At 42.4% G+C, this 24921-nt stretch overlaps 1 protein-coding gene across 1 annotated transcript in view; it reads left to right on the forward strand.

Moving 5' to 3' along the window:
* Window positions 1-24921, forward strand: part of LOC120840204 — a 116403-nt gene that overhangs the window by 58922 nt on the left and 32560 nt on the right. The window contains exons 8-10 of the mRNA XM_040210611.1: window positions 1767-1816; window positions 3060-3137; window positions 4670-4769. Coding sequence (XP_040066545.1) covers window positions 1767-1816; window positions 3060-3137; window positions 4670-4769 — 228 coding nt within the window. The remainder of the gene's footprint in view (window positions 1-1766; window positions 1817-3059; window positions 3138-4669; window positions 4770-24921) is intronic.

Genomic DNA, 24921 nt, shown 5'->3' on the forward strand with positions numbered 1-24921 from the left:
TTACTTGTGACCGCGGACTTCCTCAGTTCGGTTTTGCTTAGTGTTGCAGACAAGTTGTTAAAAATTCTTAAGAGTGGGTGTAATCTCGAGAAGAATAACAAATACTATGTGATATTTCAATGTTTATGGCAAAGTCGAACAATCTAATTTGGAACTGAGGAAACAGCAGGAATGTTGAAACCTTCCTCTGGTTACCTTTTAAAAACTATGAACCAACTAGTCCACCTAACCACTTTGCTTTAGGAATTTGCCTTCCTAATTTTGCGTGGCAGGTTTCTTTCGGTCCCATGAGCTATATGCTGTCAGTCAAATTCTGTCTAAAATCGTTTCATGGTTCATTTAAAGCATGACACGTGTCTTTAAAATAGGTAAAGAATGCTCAAAGAGAGCACCCTGGAAATTAGAAACTAAACAGGACAAGTAATTTTTAATGAACTTTAACCAACTCGTTTCCGCTTTGATTTTTTATATATGGCGTCTGATTAAACCTGTTTCTTCTTATAGACCTACAGTTGAGTCGAAAATATTACTGCATGTCCGCGTCCTTTTGTTTCGATCAATGTGTGGCAATTATTTATTTTAAACTAAGGCAGCTTTTCTTTGCTCTTACCTTAGTTTCAACGTAATATTTGTGTTATTTTGAAGTGACTGCTAGAAGAAATACGGATGCTAATTAATATATTCAGCAGAAAGCGTTACTAAACCTGCGAAAAAAACGTTGATTAGATTTAATTGAAGTTTGGGCATTTAGGACCTTCACTCTACCAGAGAAGATTCAGACCTATCCAACAAACTCCCAAGTTTTTCAATATCAAAAACTGAAGGTTTATTTTATTTCCCCTTTACGCGTACGGTTATCAGAGTTATTGGCGAGAACTACAAACAACTGAAAGCCAGCTATATTAGCAGTCGAATCTCGCATTTAAGGCTTTCAGTGAACAAAACGGATGACAATGCTCCGCCACAGTTTCAAATAATTTTGTTTGTTTTAATGTGAATTTCAGCAAGCATGTTTTGGGATAGCCGCTAATGGTGGAAATAGGTTCACCTCAAAGCGATTTAATAGAAGTTTATTTTTTTAGTTGCTCGCATAATTCTTGTCTCTTGACTTTGACTTCTGCTTTTTAGTCGCACTATTGGAATTTGTTTCCCAATCACCCACCAAATTGTACTAGTCGAAGTTATAATCCGGGACCCATAATGTTTGGCAACTATATAGCTAAAAGGCTATAGACGTCATATTAATAGGTTCGAAAAAATAAAAGAAGGAATTACACATCTCTTTTGTAATTAAGGCTCGTATAGAAACTACGTGGAGATATATTCCTAACTATAGATGCAAGAAAAATTCACAGTTTATTTCTCCTTGTATTATACAGATTATACTTTGTACAAAAACTGCATGGGGAAATGTTTGTAACTTTTTAGGTAAAATCATACTGAACTTAAGTGTCATCTAGGTGAAAAGCCAACCATAATATGTCAAAATTAGGTAAACTGAATTTTAAACCGAAGTGAGTTTAAACAAAGCGAAACAAAAACGAGCTCCGCGTTTAGGTGTAATAAGGTTTACTACCAATGTAGGAGAAGGAATAGTGCAAGTGTCATAAGAACTGCTCAACTACAAAAGTTTTCTTGTACTTCAAGGTTGTGTTCATGAAAAATAAAAAGTGACGACCGATTTTGTGTTTTCAAGGGCTACTTTATTAATCAATGAATAAGAACGTTGTGCAGGCACCAAGAAAAAAATATTAATCTTCTTCCAGATCCAACCGAAGATACATGTGGAAGGAAGGTACTCACAGTCAGTTCCGAAGTGAGTTTGTTGAACAGTGCATTTTATTTTGAGCTGAAGATGCTCGTTGATGAAATCTCTATCGCACACCGTGGAGGGCTAAAATGACCTCCTCAGCATTCTTTTTGTGCCAGAACTCCTGACAAGATATATTAATTAAAAATACATTGATGCTTTTCGCAATAAAACATGAGCAAACAGGACAAGCTTCCTTATAGATTGGTGGGAAATCACGTGTTTAAATTATCAGTAGGATGTCAGTATCACAGGATGACACGACAATGTCATTGGGTTTATAGATTTCTAGATTCTGTCGCTTGTCTGATGAGTAGCACCGTATTGGTACGATTGACTATTAATGTTTTTTTTGTAATATAACTGACGGCTGCTTAAAATGTTCCTCAAATTTTTGCAGCTTTATAGCTGATCCAACTTTAAAATAAGAAATAAACTTACTGTGATTTTGTTTTATAAGCGCAAAGTACAAAGACGTCAAGTTCCCGGTGTCTTGTCCATATCAAGAGGGAGCACACACTACATTAAATACTTAGTGAAATCGGAAGCAACATGGGCTGAACTCCAAGGAACAATTATGCGACGAATAACTTACGAACATCGCCGACGGCACGCTCGCTTTGCAGGCGACGTAGCAGCCACTGCGCTGATACCACGTGCAGAGCAAAAGCAGCCAAGCAAAATTCGTCGATATTTCGCAGCATATTCGCTCCATGGAGCCCATCTAGTCTTTACAAAATCATGTCCCGTGAGTTTTTGCATGGACATATCCCAAATGTCAGGTACACTTGAAGAATGCGTCAGGAGCTCCTCCCACGCCCCTTCACCGCTAATTCCTCCGCTATGCGCATATAGTCCACTACGGCGGTGCATATCGCGCTGACGTCTAAGGAGCATTGGTGAATGCTGTCCAACCGCAATGATAAGAGATCCTGAAGAGACATCTTTTTTAACCAAACAAGCACATAAATTCAGTGTTCCTCCATTGGGCACCTTGAGTTGCGCCAATGTCCGTGGTGGTGTCCATTTGGCACATCCTTAACCTAAAACTCACTATAAAAAAAAAACTATTAAAACAACATTTCCGAATAACAAATCTCAAATAAATTCGTTTATATTTTAGTGTCCAATGACAAAGACTAAAGTTCTTCAGCATATCGATGTATGAATTTCTAGTGCGTCGGAGCAATATTAATTAATTCCTTTATTCGTGGGTACCTTATAATACTTTTTTTAATGTTCTATGCAGGTCAATATTGATACAAGTTGTACACTTAAATGTAAAAATGGCACTACAGAAATGCTAAAGAATGGAACACAGTGCGTGGTAAGAAAATTTGTTTGATTTTTTTTTTGCGATAGCTAATATTGGCTTGAAAAAAATGCTAAGTAATTCACACGCCGCGTTATACATTTCTGTGTTGGCTTTTACATGTGTTTAGGTCACGAGATATTCTTGTGTTGAACCAGTGTTTTCAGTTTTTTTTATCTTCTTAAAAATCAGTAAGGGGGATTGGTGGCCAAGTACGTTTGCGCAGTGCTGCTTGGTGAGAGCACAAGGAGGTAAAACTCGCACTTGCGAACCTAGGGATCCTCTGTTCAAACCCCGCCCCTGAGCGTTCCAACTTGAATGAGTATCGTACCGGCGCGCAGTCGTGTATCGCTACTGCAGAATGCATGTTAAAATCCCCAGGCTAGTAGTCGTATACTACATTGGCTAAAGCTCTAATCCACAGCGTAAACCAGCGTCGTCATACCTCAAACGCGGACCGACCTCACAGTGTCTAAACACGAACTTCTAATAATGTCGTTCCACGCGTGGCGCGTGGAATGACGGCAGTCGTGGTGAGTGGGGGATTGCTGCTCGGGTGCAAGCAGCGTCTATGAGGAGTTTCGTAACTGAGCTAATCTAACAACGTTGGGTGATACCAAGACGTCCCGTGACGTCAGGTTATGTGTCGTTAATTTCCCTGCAATCTCTAGTAGATAAATAATTTAACAATATATTTTTCACTTCCCAAAACCAATTTTGAATGTATTCTAAACAAATTTATACGATGCTTTGAGCTTCATAACCCCCTCATGGATTTCATATTATAGATATAAAGTGCATGCATTATAGGATTTTGAAGACAAAAGTGGCTCATACTTCTGTTTTTATAAGTGTCAAATGAATAATTAAGAACTTCAGAGACAGTGCCAATATTTCGAAACACTGTAAAAATATGTTTAGCGTTACTTCCAAACTGTAATTTTGATACTTAAATTAGATGAACTAGTATGACCAATAATTCCAGGTCTTCGAAATGCGTTTGTACTCCACCTTAACTCAAAACAATGCGTGAGCTTGCTCAATGATTGTATTTATTTATTCTTTCCGTGTGTACTGACGACAAACACTACACTGCCTTTTTTTGTATTTTTCATTACGTTATCCGATGTTTTAGCCGCTTCCGCAATCAAAGATATCATTATGCTCGAGCAGAGGCCATAATTTCAACGCAAATAATAAATTATAGATGTCAAAGGTGACAGACATATTTATCATACATAAAACTGACAAGTTACGATAAAATAAGGCAGCTATGGACATTAATAATAACATCTTTCTTACTTGTTTTCACTGTGCATAAAAGAAGAATTTGGGCTTAGAACTGACACACGTAAAATATATATCGAACTTTTGAAATAACCTCAATGACCATTGCTTTTTGTAAAATTTTTTTTATCAGTGTCTATTTTCTACAAAACTATTTTATAACATGCCCAAATAATTTAAAAAAATTGTTACGTGTAGTTACACAGCCAATGACAGTTGTAGAAACTTCATATTTTTCCGAATTCTGATTATCTTTATAGTTTCGATCTACAGCAAAACGTACGTGGCCCTGGTTTTGGCGCAAGAATATACTGGTCAATGAAATCGGCATTTGTTCCAATGGACAGTGTGTTCAACGAGGTAAGAATGAGGGCTCATCACCGTGAATATGTGCGAACATTCTTCCAAGTGATACTAATTATTATCAAGGAACCATGTTTTTATGTTCTGAATGCGATTTGGTTTTACTTGATATTTGCACCATGACTATTAGATAATTCATTTTTCTTTACATGATATTTTTGAGGATGGCAACTAAGTAACCACTCGTTCCCGAAGTGTCAAAGAAAGCAAAATATTATCTTACAAGAGTATAATGAGCTACATTTTATAGCCACCACACCTGTGTTATTTCCAAAATATCAGTTTGGGGCTTAAAAACATGGACTCACTGAAAATTATTCAGTTTCTAGAGAAAATGCTACACGTCTACAAAATTGCACGGTCCTTGGTCACAGGAAACCAACGAAGTTGTCAATCAGCTTTGAACTTAAAACTAGCCTTTACTTTTTTCTATATATCAATTCATTAAAATAATTAAGAAAACAAAGCATCATGCACCAACTGAATATTATGTTGGCGCTTCGTATCATTCTGTATAGCCATCAACCCTCTAACAGTCCGAAATCGGGTTAAGTGTATTAATAACTAAAATAAAATAAGAAATATAAAAGACTAAAGAATAATATGCTTTTTGAAGCCTAGGTTACTACCAAGAATACATAGTTTTCTTTACTTATCCCGCAATTTCAGTTGATATATTATGACTAATTTGCAACGAATCGCTTCCACTCCCTGTGCCCTACAGTATCACGTGTTCTACACTCTGCCTTCAGCTATGACGCGCCGCGGACGAGCGGGCGCGTTGCTTGTAGAAATGCGGTGGCTGCGTGTAGAAATGTGTCCTCCTGTGATTTTTTTTCTCCTTCTTCTTCTTTTCTTTTTTTTTGTTCCGTTTGCCACATTTTGTGCCACTAAAGTTGGTGACAGGTCAAGAACGAAGTGGAAGCTCCCCCCCACCCCGTTCCACTTTAGTAGTCCGAACGCTGTAGGGGAGGCGACCTCCTCTCCACCGTTCGCTCCGCTGAAGCGGAAAGTGGTGGGAGGAGCTTCCACTTTCTTCTTGACCTGTCACTGACTATAGTCGCCAAGCCTTAGCCATGTTGACAATGCGGCGCAGGCATTTCTAGTATCCCGTGATGGCACACAAAAATTAATTTTATCTGCCGCACGTTTCTGTGCAAATCGTGCTGCGACCAAAATATCTATCTTAGGCTGATCTTGGTTGGTTTCATGTGCATTAACTGTACGTGCAAAACGCACATGCCGCATTGTAACCTTTGCACCTGATACGGGGTCTGGTGAAAGACTGAGGCAAATTGATGCGATTTTTCATTTGTCGAAAAGTCGGTCCACTTAGCACCGTCACAAATTCCGATGCACATCACAGGCTGCGCGAGAGCTTCCGCTTACGACCGTTGAGTGGCGCGAAGAGGGCGATAAACTGTCATTTCGTCATTCGCGTTTTCTTTTTTCTTTTCTTTTTTTTTTGGGGGGGGGGGGGATTTTACGTTTTAAGAAAAGCTTTCACTAAAATTCAAAAGAAGTATTTGCGTCGCGAGACACATTTTGAGTTTAGGGAACTTCAAAACACGCTTCCATTTGATCTGTTTACCGCAAAACTCAAGCTTGATTCGGACTAGCTTCGAAATACACTGAGTGCCCAAACACATTGCTTTGCGCAATTGGGAAGGACACGTACGCCAAAAGTAACCTTTTCTCGCAAAAACAATACAAAAAATAATTAGCGTAAATGTTGCGTCGCGAGATTCATTTTAAGCCAGGTGCGACTGAAAGAGATGTTTTTATTGCGAGACGTAAGCCAGAAGTACGAGGGGCTGTTTTTTTTTTTGTTTTTTTTACTTTCGACAAACTAGGTAAAAAAAGGAGGGTATAAAATATTACTATACACTGACTGTACATCTGCTTCTCCATATAATCGCTGGAATGAGTAAGGCTCTCTGCCGCATGAATTTTGAATCCTTCCGATGAAGCAGAAGTAAAAAAAAAAAAAAGTGGGAATATCATTTGTCAATATGCACTTAATGTATATACGCATTGTAGCTACTTTTTACATATTCAACGCGCGTATTTAAACAGTTATTATGACGTGGTACTAGCTCCTTCTATCCCCTTCCTAAAGAAGGTACAGCTTTGGCTCTCCAACATTCCACCACTACTTCCGCAGGACCTTCAGTCGCCACGGATGTTTTTCGCTAATCCCACACGTCAAGGGCGCCTGCCCGTCTTTTTTGACACTTAATGCAGTATCCTGCGTTGATATTACATGTTTGTGGTGACTGACGGCTTTGTTGATGCATAATGAGATAACTGAGAGCCCACGTCGCAACCTTTTTTTAGGAGTGCTTTCAGAAGTTTGTGCATCCTCATAATACGTCCCTAAATCTGTGCGGTGATTTTGTGGAGAAGTAACCGGATTATGCATCTGCATCTGGTGTCTATTAAATACAATCTGATCACTCTTTTAACTTGTTCTTACCCAGTTCAACGGTCTCTAAAAAAACAAGCACAGTATTTATAAAAACATGTTTTAGATCGCTCAAACGAGTCCCGGAACGTAAATATTGCGCTAAAATATATTTTTTTGTGTATTGAAAGTTTGTTTTAGTGACATTCATTTTATATTCAGGCCCTCAGAAGTGACGTTTTAGTAGTTCAGCATCCTTATTAGTTAGGTTCAAACGCGTGAGTTGTCGAGTGGGCTGTGTTTCTGGTACTGCAAACGTAAAAGAAGAAAAAACAAAAACTGTTGCTTCAATTGACGCTATGAAGGTGGTTGGACAGCGAAGCTGTAAACGACACCCACAACGATTACCCATTGTGGCGTCAGTTTAAAATTCACACACGTTGCTCTACAAAGATTGAAACCAGAGGCGAATGAAATGTACACATCCTCATTTTTATTACTTCACAGCGACATTCATGGCTACTTTATGATCAGTGTGATGCATACTGAGATTTTTAGTTCTTACTGTAGAGACATTTTTTCTAAGGTTAAATCAATGCATGATTCATGAAGGGTGGTTGGTTCAGTTGCATTGGTAAAGCACATGTTATATATGAAAGCGTATTGACGTCCCTACGTGATTTCTATGCTGTTGTGTACTTTTCCACTAGGAGTAGCTTACGCAACCGTAATCTTTACCGAGAAACACACGCGGAGAGGAGGAACGTGCTTCGCATTGTTCGCAGGCGCCGTAATCATCCATTATGCAGTTTGCACTTCACACGACGGCTTCGAATGACGTCAACTTCTTTCGAAGCAGCAGCAAACCTAATCTTTTCCGGAACTCTTGAGAGGGTGTACCTATTGCTCACACGCGTCTTATCATCCATCATGTGGTTTTGATGCTTGTTTTGTGGTTTTCTTTATTAAAACCGATACTGAGCTGGTATGATGTGCGCCTTATTGCATGCCTTATTTCAAAAGAGATATGCTGTTTTGCCTTCAATTGTTCGCCGGGAGTTTTTCGTTTATAACGCTAACGACACGAACACTTTCTTGGCTGGTAGGGGTATACAGCTTCGCTGTGAAAACCCCTTGACTACGACCGGAAGCATCTGACAAAAGCGCAAACAACACGCAACAAACAGGGATAAAGTCGAAATCACACAGGCCAAGCGCTGATTCTCAACTGGACTTTAATCAAAACAAAAGCAGCTACACAGAACATATCACGGGATGGCCAATCAACGCGTATCTCAAAAGGCAATAAATTCGCTGTGTACACGCAGCGTCGTTTGGCTCACGCATTTTGTACCCCCTTTTTCGATCGCAAAGAATTCTTATATTTCCCTAGTGATTCGGTGTTTGCCCTTGCCAACAATCTCTGCTTTCATAAATATGGGTCGACATTCACGACTAGCCTTTCCCCCCTCCTACTACTTAGGATCGTAACGACAGATCATGCTCCCCAAATTTGTGGTTAACACAGATCATGATCCCCCAATTTGTGGTTAGCAGATATCATGACCTCCCCCCTTTGTGGTTAACACATCTTTATTCGTCGTTTGGCTCACGCATTTTGTACCCCCTTTTTCGATCGCAAAGAATTCTTATATTTCCCCAGTGATTCGGTGTTTGCCCTTGCCAACAATCTCTGCTTTCATAAATATGGGTTGACATCCACGACTAGCCTTTCCCCCCTCCTACTACTTAGGATCGTAACGACAGATCGTGCTCCCCAAATTTGTGGTTAACACAGATCATGATCCCCCAATTTGTGGTTAGCAGATATCATGATCTCCCCCCTTTGTGGTTAACACATCTTTATTCGTCGTTTGGCTCACGCATTTTGTACCCCCTTTTTCGATCGCAAAGAATTCTTATATTTCCCTAGTGATTCGGTGTTTGCCCTTGCCAACAATCTCTGCTTTCTTAAATATGGGTCGACATCCACGACTAGCCTTTCCCCCCTCCTACTACTTAGGATCGTAACGACAGATCGTGCTCCCCAAATTTGTGGTTAACACAGATCATGATCCCCCAATTTGTGGTTAACACATCTTTATTCGTCGTTTGGCTCACGCATTTTGTACCCCCTTTTTCGATCGCAAAGAATTCTTATATTTCCCTAGTGATTCGGTGTTTGCCCTTGCCAACAATCTCTGCTTTCATAAATATGGGTCGACATCCACGACTAGCCTTTCCCCCCTCCTACTACTTAGGATCGTAACGACAGATCGTGCTCCCCAAATTTGTGGTTAACACAGATCATGATCCCCCAATTTGTGGTTAGCAGATATCATGATCTCCCCCCTTTGTGGTTAACACATCTTTATTCGTCGTTTGGCTCACGCATTTTGTACCCCCTTTTTCGATCGAAAAGAATTCTTATATTTCCCTAGTGATTCGGTGTTTGCCCTTGCCAACAATCTCTGCTTTCATAAATATGGGTCGACATCCACGACTAGCCTTTCCCCCCTCCTACTACTTAGGATCGTAACGACAGATCGTGCTCCCCAAATTTGTGGTTAACACAGATCATGATCCCCCAATTTGTGGTTAACACATCTTTATTCGTCGTTTGGCTCACGCATTTTGTACCCCCTTTTTCGATCGCAAAGAATTCTTATATTTCCCTAGTGATTCGGTGTTTGCCCTTGCCAACAATCTCTGCTTTCTTAAATATGGGTCGACATCCACGACTAGCCTTTCCCCCCTCCTACTACTTAGGATCGTAACGACAGATCATGCTCCCCAAATTTGTGGTTAACACAGATCATGATCCCCCAATTTGTGGTTAGCAGATATCATGACCTCCCCCCTTTGTGGTTAACACATCTTTATTCGTCGTTTGGCTCACGCATTTTGTACCCCCTTTTTCGATCGCAAAGAATTCTTATATTTCCCCAGTGATTCGGTGTTTGCCCTTGCCAACAATCTCTGCTTTCATAAATATGGGTTGACATCCACGACTAGCCTTTCCCCCCTCCTACTACTTAGGATCGTAACGACAGATCGTGCTCCCCAAATTTGTGGTTAACACAGATCATGATCCCCCAATTTGTGGTTAGCAGATATCATGATCTCCCCCCTTTGTGGTTAACACATCTTTATTCGTCGTTTGGCTCACGCATTTTGTACCCCCTTTTTCGATCGCAAAGAATTCTTATATTTCCCTAGTGATTCGGTGTTTGCCCTTGCCAACAATCTCTGCTTTCATAAATATGGGTTGACATCCACGACTAGCCTTTCCCCCCTCCTACTACTTAGGATCGTAACGACAGATCGTGCTCCCCAAATTTGTGGTTAACACAGATCATGATCCCCCAATTTGTGGTTAACACATCTTTATTCGTCGTTTGGCTCACGCATTTTGTACCCACTTTTTCGATCGAAAAGAATTCTTATATTTCCCTAGTGATTCGGTGTTTGCCCTTGCCAACAATCTCTGCTTTCTTAAATATGGGTCGACATCCACGACTAGCCTTTCCCCCCTCCTACTACATAGGATCGTAACGACAGATCATGCTCCCCAAATTTGTGGTTAACACAGATCATGATCCCCCAATTTGTTGTTAGCAGATATCATGACCTCCCCCCTTTGTGGTTAACACATCTTTATTCGTCGTTTGGCTCACGCATTTTGTACCCCCTTTTTCGATCGCAAAGAATTCTTATATTTCCCCAGTGATTCGGTGTTTGCCCTTGCCAACAATCTCTGCTTTCATAAATATGAGTTGACATCCACGACTAGCCTTTCCCCCCTCCTACTACTTAGGATCGTAACGACAGATCGTGCTCCCCAAATTTGTGGTTAACACAGATCATGATCCCCCAATTTGTGGTTAGCAGATATCATGATCTCCCCCCTTTGTGGTTAACACATCTTTATTCGTCGTTTGGCTCACGCATTTTGTACCCCCTTTTTCGATCGCAAAGAATTCTTATATTTCCCTAGTGATTCGGTGTTTGCCCTTGCCAACAATCTCTGCTTTCATAAATATGGGTCGACATCCACGACTAGCCTTTCCCCCCTCCTACTACTTAGGATCGTAACGACAGATCGTGCTCCCCAAATTTGTGGTTAACACAGATCATGATCCCCCAATTTGTGGTTAACACATCTTTATTCGTCGTTTGGCTCACGCATTTTGTACCCCCTTTTTCGATCGAAAAGAATTCTTATATTTCCCTAGTGATTCGGTGTTTGCCCTTGCCAACAATCTCTGCTTTCATAAATATGGGTCGACATCCACGACTAGCCTTTCCCCCCTCCTACTACTTAGGATCGTAACGACAGATCGTGCTCCCCAAATTTGTGGTTAACACAGATCATGATCCCCCAATTTGTGGTTAACACATCTTTATTCGTCGTTTGGCTCACGCATTTTGTACCCCCTTTTTCGATCGCAAAGAATTCTTATATTTCCCTAGTGATTCGGTGTTTGCCCTTGCCAACAATCTCTGCTTTCTTAAATATGGGTCGACATCCACGACTAGCCTTTCCCCCCTCCTACTACTTAGGATCGTAACGACAGATCATGCTCCCCAAATTTGTGGTTAACACAGATCATGATCCCCCAATTTGTGGTTAGCAGATATCATGACCTCCCCCTTTGTGGTTAACACATCTTTATTCGTCGTTTGGCTCACGCATTTTGTACCCCCTTTTTCGATCGCAAAGAATTCTTATATTTCCCCAGTGATTCGGTGTTTGCCCTTGCCAACAATCTCTGCTTTCATAAATATGGGTTGACATCCACGACTAGCCTTTCCCCCCTCCTACTACTTAGGATCGTAACGACAGATCGTGCTCCCCAAATTTGTGGTTAACACAGATCATGATCCCCCAATTTGTGGTTAGCAGATATCATGATCTCCCCCCTTTGTGGTTAACACATCTTTATTCGTCGTTTGGCTCACGCATTTTGTACCCCCTTTTTCGATCGCAAAGAATTCTTATATTTCCCTAGTGATTCGGTGTTTGCCCTTGCCAACAATCTCTGCTTTCTTAAATATGGGTCGACATCCACGACTAGCCTTTCCCCCCTCCTACTAAGGATCGTAACGACAGATCGTGCTCCCCAAATTTGTGGTTAACACAGATCATGATCCCCCAATTTGTGGTTAACACATCTTTATTCGTCGTTTGGCTCACGCATTTTGTACCCCCTTTTTCGATCGCAAAGAATTCTTATATTTCCCTAGTGATTCGGTGTTTGCCCTTGCCAACAATCTCTGCTTTCATAAATATGAGTCGACATCCACGACTAGCCTTTCCCCCCTCCTACTACTTAGGATCGTAACGACAGATCGTGCTCCCCAAATTTGTGGTTAACACAGATCATGATCCCCCAATTTGTGGTTAGCAGATATCATGATCTCCCCCCTTTGTGGTTAACACATCTTTATTCGTCGTTTGGGTCACGCATTTTGTACCCCCTTTTTCGATCGAAAAGAATTCTTATATTTCCCTAGTGATTCGGTGTTTGCCCTTGCCAACAATCTCTGCTTTCATAAATATGGGTCGACATCCACGACTAGCCTTTCCCCCCTCCTACTACTTAGGATCGTAACGACAGATCGTGCTCCCCAAATTTGTGGTTAACACAGATCATGATCCCCCAATTTGTGGTTAACACATCTTTATTCGTCGCTTGGCTCACGCATTTTGTACCCCCTTTTTCGATCGCAAAGAATTCTTATATTTCCCTAGTGATTCGGTGTTTGCCCTTGCCAACAATCTCTGCTTTCTTAAATATGGGTCGACATCCACGACTAGCCTTTCCCCCCTCCTACTACTTAGGATCGTAACGACAGATCGTGCTCCCCAAATTTGTGGTTAACACAGATCATGATCCCCCAATTTGTGGTTAGCAGATATCATGATCTCCCCCCTTTGTGGTTAACACATCTTTATTCGTCGTTTGGCTCACGCATTTTGTACCCCCTTTTTCGATCGCAAAGAATTCTTATATTTCCCTAGTGATTCGGTGTTTGCCCTTGCCAACAATCTCTGCTTTCATAAATATGGGTCGACATCCACGACTAGCCTTTCCCCCCTCCTACTACTTAGGATCGTAACGACAGATCGTGCTCCCCAAATTTGTGGTTAACACAGATCATGATCCCCCAATTTGTGGTTAGCAGATATCATGATCTCCCTCCTTTGTGGTTAACACATCTTTATTCGTCGTTTGGCTCACGCATTTTGTACCCCCTTTTTCGATCGAAAAGAATTCTTATATTTCCCTAGTGATTCGGTGTTTGCCCTTGCCAACAATCTCTGCTTTCTTAAATATGGGTCGACATCCACGACTAGCCTTTCCCCCCTCCTACTACTTAGGATCGTAACGACAGATCGTGCTCCCCAAATTTGTGGTTAACACAGATCATGATCCCCCAATTTGTGGTTAGCAGATATCATGATCTCCCCCCTTTGTGGTTAACACATCTTTATTCGTCGTTTGGCTCACGCATTTTGTACCCCCTTTTTCGATCGCAAAGAATTCTTATATTTCCCTAGTGATTCGGTGTTTGCCCTTGCCAACAATCTCTGCTTTCATAAATATGGGTCGACATCCACGACTAGCCTTTCCCACCTCCTACTACTTAGGATCGTAACGACAGATCGTGCTCCCCAAATTTGTGGTTAACACAGATCATGATCCCCCAATTTGTGGTTAGCAGATATCATGATCTCCCCCCTTTGTGGTTAACACTACTTTATTCGTCGTTTGGCTCACGCATTTTGTACCCCCTTTTTCGATCGCAAAGAATTCTTATATTTCCCTAGTGATTCGGTGTTTGCCCTTGCCAACAATCTCTGCTTTCATAAATATGGGTCGACATCCACGACTAGCCTTTCCCCCCTCCTACTACTTAGGATCGTAACGACAGATCGTGCTCCCCAAATTTGTGGTTAACACAGATCATGATCCCCCAATTTGTGGTTAGCAGATATCATGATCTCCCCCCTTTGTGGTTAACACATCTTTATTCGTCGTTTGGCTCACGCATTTTGTACCCCCTTTTTCGATCGCAAAGAATTCTTATATTTCCCTAGTGATTCGGTGTTTGCCCTTGCCAACAATCTCTGCTTTCATAAATATGGGTCGACATCCACGACTAGCCTTTCCCCCCTCCTACTACTTAGGATCGTAACGACAGATCGTGCTCCCCAAATTTGTGGTTAACACAGATCATGATCCCCCAATTTGTGGTTAACACATCTTTATTCGTCGTTTGGCTCACGCATTTTGTACCCCCTTTTTCGATCGCAAAGAATTCTTATATTTCCCTAGTGATTCGGTGTTTGCCCTTGCCAACAATCTCTGCTTTCATAAATATGGGTCGACATCCACGACTAGCCTTTCCCCCCTCCTACTACTTAGGATCGTAACGACAGATCATGCTCTCCAAATTTGTGGTTAACACAGATCATGATCCCCCAATTTGTGGTTAACAGATATCATGATCTCCCCCCTTTGTGGTTAACACATCTTTATTCGTCGTTTGGCTCACGCATTTTGTGCCCCCTTTTTCGATCGCAAAGAATTCTTATATTTCCCTAGTGATTCGGTGTTTGCCCTTGCCAACAATCTCTGCTTTCATAAATATGGGTCGACATCCACGACTAGCCTTTCCCCCCTCCTACTACTTAGGATCGTAACGACAGATCATGCTCCCCAAATTTGTGGTTAACACAGATCATGATCCCCCAATTTGTGGTTAACAGATATCATGATCTCCCCCCTTTGTGGTTAACACATCTTTATTCGTCGTTTGGCTCACGCATTTTGTGCCCCCTTTTTTGATCGCAAAGAATTCTTATATTTCCCTAGTGATTCGGTGTTTGCCCTTGCCAACAATCTCTGCTTTCATAAATATGGGTCGACATCCACGACTAGCCTTTCCCCCCTCCTACTACTTAGGATCGTAACGACAGATCGTGCTCCCCAAATTTGTGGTTAACACAGATCATGATCCCCCAATTTGTGGTTAACACATCTTTATTCGTCGTTTGGCTCACGCATTTTGTACCCCCTTTTTCGATCGCAAAGAATTCTTATATTTCCCTAGTGATTCGGTGTTTGCCCTTGCCAACAATCTCTGCTTTCATAAATATGGGTCGACATCCACGACTAGCCTTTCCCCCCTCCTACTACTTAGGATCGTAACGACAGATCGTGCTCCCCAAATTTGTGGTTAACACAGATCATGATCCCCCAATTTGTGGTTAACACATCTTTATTCGTCGTTTGGCTCACGCATTTTGTACCCCCTTTTTCGATCGCAAAGAATTCTTATATTTCCCTAGTGATTCGGTGTTTGCCCTTGCCAACAATCTCTGCTTTCATAAATATGGGTCGACATCCACGACTAGCCTTTCCCCCCTCCTACTACTTAGGATCGTAACGACAGATCATGCTCTCCAAATTTGTGGTTAACACAGATCATGATCCCCCAATTTGTGGTTAACAGATATCATGATCTCCCCCCTTTGTGGTTAACACATCTTTATTCGTCGTTTGGCTCACGCATTTTGTGCCCCCTTTTTCGATCGCAAAGAATTCTTATATTTCCCTAGTGATTCGGTGTTTGCCCTTGCCAACAATCTCTGCTTTCATAAATATGGGTCGACATCCACGACTAGCCTTTCCCCCCTCCTACTACTTAGGATCGTAACGACAGATCATGCTCTCCAAATTTGTGGTTAACACAGATCATGATCCCCCAATTTGTGGTTAACAGATATCATGATCTCCCCCCTTTGTGGTTAACACATCTTTATTCGTCGTTTGGCTCACGCATTTTGTGCCCCCTTTTTCGATCGCAAAGAATTCTTATATTTCCCTAGTGATTCGGTGTTTGCCCTTGCCAACAATCTCTGCTTTCATAAATATGGGTCGACATCCACGACTAGCCTTTCCCCCCTCCTACTACTTAGGATCGTAACGACAGATCATGCTCTCCAAATTTGTGGTTAACACAGATCATGATCCCCCAATTTGTGGTTAACAGATATCATGATCTCCCCCCTTTGTGGTTAACACATCTTTATTCGTCGTTTGGCTCACGCATTTTGTGCCCCCTTTTTCGATCGCAAAGAATTCTTATATTTCCCTAGTGATTCGGTGTTTGCCCTTGCCAACAATCTCTGCTTTCATAAATATGGGTCGACATCCACGACTAGCCTTTCCCCCCTCCTACTACTTAGGATCGTAACGACAGATCGTGCTCCCCAAATTTGTGGTTAACACAGATCATGATCCCCCAATTTGTGGTTAACAGATATCATGATCTCCCCCCTTTGTGGTTAACACATCTTTATTCGTCGTTTGGCTCACGCATTTTGTGCCCCCTTTTTTGATCGCAAAGAATTCTTATATTTCCCTAGTGATTCGGTGTTTGCCCTTGCCAACAATCTCTGCTTTCATAAATATGGGTCGACATCCACGACTAGCCTTTCCCCCCTCCTACTACTTAGGATCGTAACGACAGATCGTGCTCCCCAAATTTGTGGTTAACACAGATCATGATCCCCCAATTTGTGGTTAGCAGATATCATGATCTCCCCCCTTTGTGGTTAACACATCTTTATTCGTCGTTGGGCTCACGCATTTTGTGCCCCCTTTTTCGATCGCAAAGAATTCTTATATTTCCCTAGTGATTCGGTGTTTGCCCTTGCCAACAATCTCTGCTTTCATAAATATGGGTCGACATCCACGACTAGCCTTTCCCCCCTCCTACTACTTAGGATCGTAACGACAGATCATGCTCTTCAAATTTGTGGTTAACACAGATCATGATCCCCCAATTTGTGGTTAACACATCTTTATTCGTCGTTTGGCTCACGCATTTTGTACCCCCTTTTTCGATCGCAAAGAATTCTTATATTTCCCTAGTGATTCGGTGTTTGCCCTTGCCAACAATCTCTGCTTTCATAAATATGGGTCGACATCCACGACTAGCCTTTCCCCCCTCCTACTACTTAGGATCGTAACGACAGATCGTGCTCCCCAAATTTGTGGTTAACACAGATCATGATCCCCCAAATTGTGGTTAACACATCTTTATTCGTCGTTTGGCTCACGCATTTTGTACCCCCTTTTTCGATCGCAAAGAATTCTTATATTTCCCTAGTGATTCGGTGTTTGCCCTTGCCAACAATCTCTGCTTTCATAAATATGGGTCGACATCCACGACTAGCCTTTCCCCCCTCCTACTACTTAGGATCGTAACGACAGATCGTGCTCCCCAAATTTGTGGTTAACACAGATCATGATCCCCCAAATTGTGGTTAACACATCTTTATTCGTCGTTTGGCTCACGCATTTTGTACCCCCTTTTTCGATCGCAAAGAATTCTTATATTTCCCTAGTGATTCTGTGTTTGCCCTTGCCAACAATCTCTGCTTTCATAAATATGGGTCGACATCCACGACTAGCCTTTCCCCCCTCCTACTACTTAGGATCGTAACGACAGATCGTGCTCCCCAAATTTGTGGTTAACACAGATCATGATCCCCCAATTTGTGGTTAACAGATATCATGATCTCCCCCCTTTGTGGTTAACACATCTTTATTCGTCGTTTGGCTCACGCATTTTGTGCCCCCTTTTTCGATCGCAAAGAATTCTTATATTTCCCTAGTGATTCGGTGTTTGCCCTTGCCAACAATCTCTGCTTTCATAAATATGGGTCGACATCCACGACTAGCCTTTCCCCCCTCCTACTACTTAGGATCGTAACGACAGATCATGCTCTCCAAATTTGTGGTTAACACAGATCATGATCCCCCAATTTGTGGTTAACAGATATCATGATCTCCCCCCTTTGTGGTTAACACATCTTTATTCGTCGTTTGGCTCACGCATTTTGTGCCCCCTTTTTCGATCGCAAAGAATTCTTATATTTCCCTAGTGATTCGGTGTTTGCCCTTGCCAACAATCTCTGCTTTCATAAATATGGGTCGACATCCACGACTAGCCTTTCCCCCCTCCTACTACTTAGGATCGTAACGACAGATCGTGCTCCCCAAATTTGTGGTTAACACAGATCATGATCCCCCAATTTGTGGTTAGCAGATATCATGATCTCCCCCCTTTGTGGTTAACACATCTTTATTCGTCGTTGGGCTCACGCATTTTGTGCCCCCTTTTTCGATCGCAAAGAATTCTTATATTTCCCTAGTGATTCGGTGTTTGCCCTTGCCAACAATCTCTGCTTTCATAAATATGGGTCGACATCCACGACTAGCCTTTCCCCCCTCCTACTACTTAGGATCGTAACGACAGATCATGCTCCCCAAATTTGTGGTTAACACAGATCATGATCCCCCAATTTGTGGTTAGCAGATATCATGATCTCCCCCCTTTGTGGTTAACACATCTTTATTCGTCGTTTGGCTCACGCATTTTGTACCCCCTTTTTCGATCGCAAAGAATTCTTATATTTCCCCAGTGATTCGGTGTTTGCCCTTGCCAACAATCTCTGCTTTCATAAATATGGGTCGACATCCACGACTAGCCTTTCCCCCCTCCTACTACTTAGGATCGTAACGACAGATCATGCTCCCCAAATTTGTGGTTAACACAGATCATGATCCCCCAATTTGTGGTTAGCAGATATCATGATCTCCCCCCTTTGTGGTTAACACATCTTTATTCGTCGTTGGGCTCACGCATTTTGTGCCCCCTTTTTCGATCGCAAAGAATTCTTATATTTCCCTAGTGATTCGGTGTTTGCCCTTGCCAACAATCTCTGCTTTCATAAATATGGGTCGACATCCACGACTAGCCTTTCCCCCCTCCTACTACTTAGGATCGTAACGACAGATCATGCTCCCCAAATTTGTGGTTAACACAGATCATGATCCCCCAATTTGTGGTTAGCAGATATCATGATCTCCCCCCTTTGTGGTTAACACATCTTTATTCGTCGTTTGGCTCACGCATTTTGTACCCCCTTTTTCGATCGCAAAGAATTCTTATATTTCCCTAGTGATTCGGTGTTTGCCCTTGCCAACAATCTCTGCTTTCTTAAATATGGGTCGACATCCACGACTAGCCTTTCCCCCCTCCTACTACTTAGGATCGTAACGACAGATCGTGCTCCCCAAATTTGTGGTTAACACAGATCATGATCCCCCAATTTGTGGTTAACACATCTTTATTCGTCGTTTGGCTCACGCATTTTGTACCCCCTTTTTCGATCGCAAAGAATTCTTATATTTCCCTAGTGATTCGGTGTTTGCCCTTGCCAACAATCTCTGCTTTCATAAATATGGGTCGACATCCACGACTAGCCTTTCCCCCCTCCTACTACTTAGGATCGTAACGACAGATCGTGCTCCCCAAATTTGTGGTTAACACAGATCATGATCCCCCAATTTGTGGTTAGCAGATATCATGATCTCCCCCCTTTGTGGTTAACACATCTTTATTCGTCGTTTGGCTCACGCATTTTGTACCCCCTTTTTCGATCGCAAAGAATTCTTATATTTCCCTAGTGATTCGGTGTTTGCCCTTGCCAACAATCTCTGCTTTCATAAATATGGGTCGACATCCACGACTAGCCTTTCCCCCCTCCTACTACTTAGGATCGTAACGACAGATCGTGCTCCCCAAATTTGTGGTTAACACAGATCATGATCCCCCAATTTGTGGTTAACACATCTTTATTCGTCGTTTGGCTCACGCATTTTGTACCCCCTTTTTCGATCGCAAAGAATTCTTATATTTCCCTAGTGATTCGGTGTTTGCCCTTGCCAACAATCTCTGCTTTCATAAATATGGGTCGACATCCACGACTAGCCTTTCCCCCCTCCTACTACTTAGGATCGCAACGACAGATCATGATCCCCGAATTTGTGGTTAACAGATGTCATGATCTCCCCCCTTTGTGGTTAACACATCTTTATTCGTCGTTTGGCTCACGCATTTTGTACCCCCTTTTTCGATCGCAAAGAATTCTTATATTTCCCTAGTGATTCGGTGTTTGCCCTTGCCAACAATCTCTGCTTTCATAAATATGGGTCGACATCCACGACTAGCCTTTCCCCCCTCCTACTACTTAGGATCGTAACGACAGATCGTGCTCCCCAAATTTGTGGTTAACACAGATCATGATCCCCCAATTTGTGGTTAACACATCTTTATTCGTCGTTTGGCTCACGCATTTTGTACCCCCTTTTTCGATCGCAAAGAATTCTTATATTTCCCTAGTGATTCGGTGTTTGCCCTTGCCAACAATCTCTGCTTTCATAAATATGGGTCGACATCCACGACTAGCCTTTCCCCCCTCCTACTACTTAGGATCGTAACGACAGATCATGATCCCCCAATTTGTGGTTAACAGATGTCATGATCTCCCCCCTTTGTGGTTAACACATCTTTATTCGTCGTTTGGCTCACGCATTTTGTACCCCCTTTTTCGATCGCAAAGAATTCTTATATTTCCCTAGTGATTCGGTGTTTGCCCTTGCCAACAATCTCTGCTTTCATAAATATGGGTCGACATCCACGACTAGCCTTTCCCCCCTCCTACTACTTAGGATCGTAACGACAGATCGTGCTCCCCAAATTTGTGGTTAACACAGATCATGATCCCCCAATTTGTGGTTAACACATCTTTATTCGTCGTTTGGCTCACGCATTTTGTACCCCCTTTTTCGATCGCAAAGAATTCTTATATTTCCCTAGTGATTCGGTGTTTGCCCTTGCCAACAATCTCTGCTTTCATAAATATGGGTCGACATCCACGACTAGCCTTTCCCCCCTCCTACTACTTAGGATCGTAACGACAGATCGTGCTCCCCAAATTTGTGGTTAACACAGATCATGATCCCCCAATTTGTGGTTAGCAGATATCATGATCTCCCCCCTTTGTGGTTAACACATCTTTATTCGTCGTTTGGCTCACGCATTTTGTACCCCCTTTTTCGATCGCAAAGAATTCTTATATTTCCCTAGTGATTCGGTGTTTGCCTTTGCCAACAATCTCTGCTTTCTTAAATATGGGTCGACATCCACCACTAGCCTTTCCCCCCTCCTACTACTTAGGATCGTAACGACAGATCGTGCTCCCCAAATTTGTGGTTAACACAAATCATGATCCCCGAATTTGTGGTTAACAGATATCATGATCTCCCCCCTTTGTGGTTAACACATCTTTATTCGTCGTTTGGCTCACGCATTTTGTACCCCCTTTTTCGATCGCAAAGAATTCTTATATTTCCCTAGTGATTCGGTGTTTGCCCTTGCCAACAATCTCTGCTTTCTTAAATATGGGTCGACATCCACGACTAGCCTTTCCCCCCTCCTACTACTTAGGATCGTAACGACAGATCGTGCTCCCCAAATTTGTGGTTAACACAGATCATGATCCCCGAATTTGTGGTTAACAGATATCATGATCTCCCCCCTTTGTGGTTAACACATCTTTATTCGTCGTTTGGCTCACGCATTTTGTACCCCCTTTTTCGATCGCAAAGAATTCTTATATTTCCCTAGTGATTCGGTGTTTGCCCTTGCCAACAATCTCTGCTTTCATAAATATGGGTCGACATCCACGACTAGCCTTTCCCCCCTCCTACTACTTAGGATCGTAACGACAGATCGTGCTCCCCAAATTTGTGGTTAACACAGATCATGATCCCCGAATTTGTGGTTAACAGATATCATGATCTCCCCCCTTTGTGGTTAACACATCTTTATTCGTCGTTTGGCTCACGCATTTTGTACCCCCTTTTTCGATCGCAAAGAATTCTTATATTTCCCTAGTGATTCGGTGTTTGCCCTTGCCAACAATCTCTGCTTTCATAAATATGGGTCGACATCCACGACTAGCCTTTCCCCCCTCCTACTACTTAGGATCGTAACGACAGATCGTGCTCCCCAAATTTGTGGTTAACACAGATCATGATCCCCGAATTTGTGGTTAACAGATATCATGATCTCCCCCCTTTGTGGTTAACACATCTTTATTCGTCGTTTGGCTCACGCATTTTGTACCCCCTTTTTCGATCGCAAAGAATTCTTATATTTCCCTAGTGATTCGGTGTTTGCCCTTGCCAACAATCTCTGCTTTCTTAAATATGGGTCGACATCCACGACTAGCCTTTCCCTCCTCCTACTACTTAGGATCGTAAGACAGATCGTGCTCCCCAAATTTGTGGTTAACACAGATCATGATCCCCGAATTTGTGGTTAACAGATATCATGATCTCCCCCCTTTGTGGTTAACACATCTTTATTCGTCGTTTGGCTCACGCATTTTGTACCCCCTTTTTCGATCGCAAAGAATTCTTATATTTCCCTAGTGATTCGGTGTTTGCCCTTGCCAACAATCTCTGCTTTCATAAATATGGGTCGACATCCACGACTAGCCTTTCCCCCCTCCTACTACTTAGGATCGTAACGACAGATCGTGCTCCCCAAATTTGTGGTTAACACAGATCATGATCCCCGAATTTGTGGTTAACAGATATCATGATCTCCCCCCTTTGTGGTTAACACATCTTTATTCGTCGTTTGGCTCACGCATTTTGTACCCCCTTTTTCGATCGCAAAGAATTCTTATATTTCCCTAGTGATTCGGTGTTTGCCCTTGCCAACAATCTCTGATTTCATAAATATGGGTCGACATCCACGACTAGCCTTTCCCCCCTCCTACTACTTAGGATCGTAACAACAGATCATGATCCCCCAATTTGTGGTTAGCAGATATCATGATCTCCCCCCTTTGTGGTTAACACATCTTTATTCGTCGTTTGGCTCACGCATTTTGTGCCCCCTTTTTCGATCGCAAAGAATTCTTATATTTCCCTAGTGATTCGGTGTTTGCCCTTGCCAACAATCTCTGCTTTCATAAATATGGGTCGACATCCACGACTAGCCTTTCCCCCCTCCTACTATTTAGGATCGTAACGACAGATCGTGCTCCCCAAAATTTGTGGTAAACACAGATCATGATCCCCAATTTGTGGTTAACACATCTTTATTCGTCGTTTGGCTCACGCATTTTGTACCTCCTTTTTCGATCGCAAAGAATTCTTATATTTCCCTAGTGATTCGGTGTTTGCCCTTGCCAACAATCTCTGCTTTCATAAATATGGGTCGACATCCACGACTAGCCTTTCCCCCCTCCTACTACTTAGGATCGTAACGACAGATCGTGCTCCCCAAATTTGTGGTTAACACAGATCATGATCCCCCAATTTGTGGTTAGCAGATATCATGATCTCCCCCCTTTGTGGTTAACACATCTTTATTCGTCGTTTGGCTCACGCATTTTGTACCCCCTTTTTCGATCGCAAAGAATTCTTATATTTCCCTAGTGATTCGGTGTTTGCCCTTGCCAACAATCTCTGCTTTCATAAATATGGGTCGACATCCACGACTAGCCTTTCCCCCCTCCTACTACTTAGGATCGTAACGACAGATCGTGCTCCCCAAATTTGTGGTTAACACAGATCATGATCCCCCAATTTGTGGTTAGCAGATATCATGATCTCCCCCCTTTGTGGTTAACACATCTTTATTCGTCGTTTGGCTCACGCATTTTGTACCCCCTTTTTCGATCGCAAAGAATTCTTATATTTCCCTAGTGATTCGGTGTTTGCCCTTGCCAACAATCTCTGCTTTCATAAATATGGGTCGACATCCACGACTAGCCTTTCCCCCCTCCTACTACTTAGGATCGTAACGACAGATCGTGCTCCCCAAATTTGTGGTTAACACAGATCATGATCCCCCAATTTGTGGTTAGCAGATATCATGATCTCCCCCCTTTGTGGTTAACACATCTTTATTCGTCGTTTGGCTCACGCATTTTGTACCCCCTTTTTCGATCGCAAAGAATTCTTATATTTCCCTAGTGATTCGGTGTTTGCCCTTGCCAACAATCTCTGCTTTCATAAATATGGGTCGACATCCACGACTAGCCTTTCCCCCCTCCTACTACTTAGGATCGTAACGACAGATCGTGCTCCCCAAATTTGTGGTTAACACAGATCATGATCCCCCAATTTGTGGTTAACACATCTTTATTCGTCGTTTGGCTCACGCATTTTGTACCCCCTTTTTCGATCGCAAAGAATTCTTATATTTCCCTAGTGATTCGGTGTTTGCCCTTGCCAACAATCTCTGCTTTCATAAATATGGGTCGACATCCACGACTAGCCTTTCCCCCCTCCTACTACTTAGGATCGTAACGACAGATCGTGCTCCCCAAATTTGTGGTTAACACAGATCATGATCCCCCAATTTGTGGTTAGCAGATATCATGATCTCTCCCAATTTGTGGTTAACACATCTTTATTCGTCGTTTGGCTCACGCATTTTGTACCCCCTTTTTCGATCGCAAAGAATTCTTATATTTCCCTAGTGATTCGGTGTTTGCCCTTGCCAACAATCTCTGCTTTCATAAATATGGGTCGACATCCACGACTAGCCTTTCCCCCTCCTACTACTTAGGATCGTAACGACAGATCGTGCTCCCCAAATTTGTGGTTAACACAGATCATGATCCCCCAATTTGTGGTTAACACATCTTTATTCGTCGTTTGGCTCACGCATTTTGTACCCCCTTTTTCGATCGCAAAGAATTCTTATATTTCCCTAGTGATTCGGTGTTTGCCCTTGCCAACAATCTCTGCTTTCATAAATATGGGTCGACATCCACGACTAGCCTTTCCCCCCTCC

Source organism: Ixodes scapularis, unplaced genomic scaffold (genome assembly GCF_016920785.2).
Source record: "Ixodes scapularis isolate PalLabHiFi unplaced genomic scaffold, ASM1692078v2 PGA_scaffold1__304_contigs__length_218370807, whole genome shotgun sequence".
Lineage (NCBI taxonomy): Eukaryota > Metazoa > Arthropoda > Arachnida > Ixodida > Ixodidae > Ixodes > Ixodes scapularis.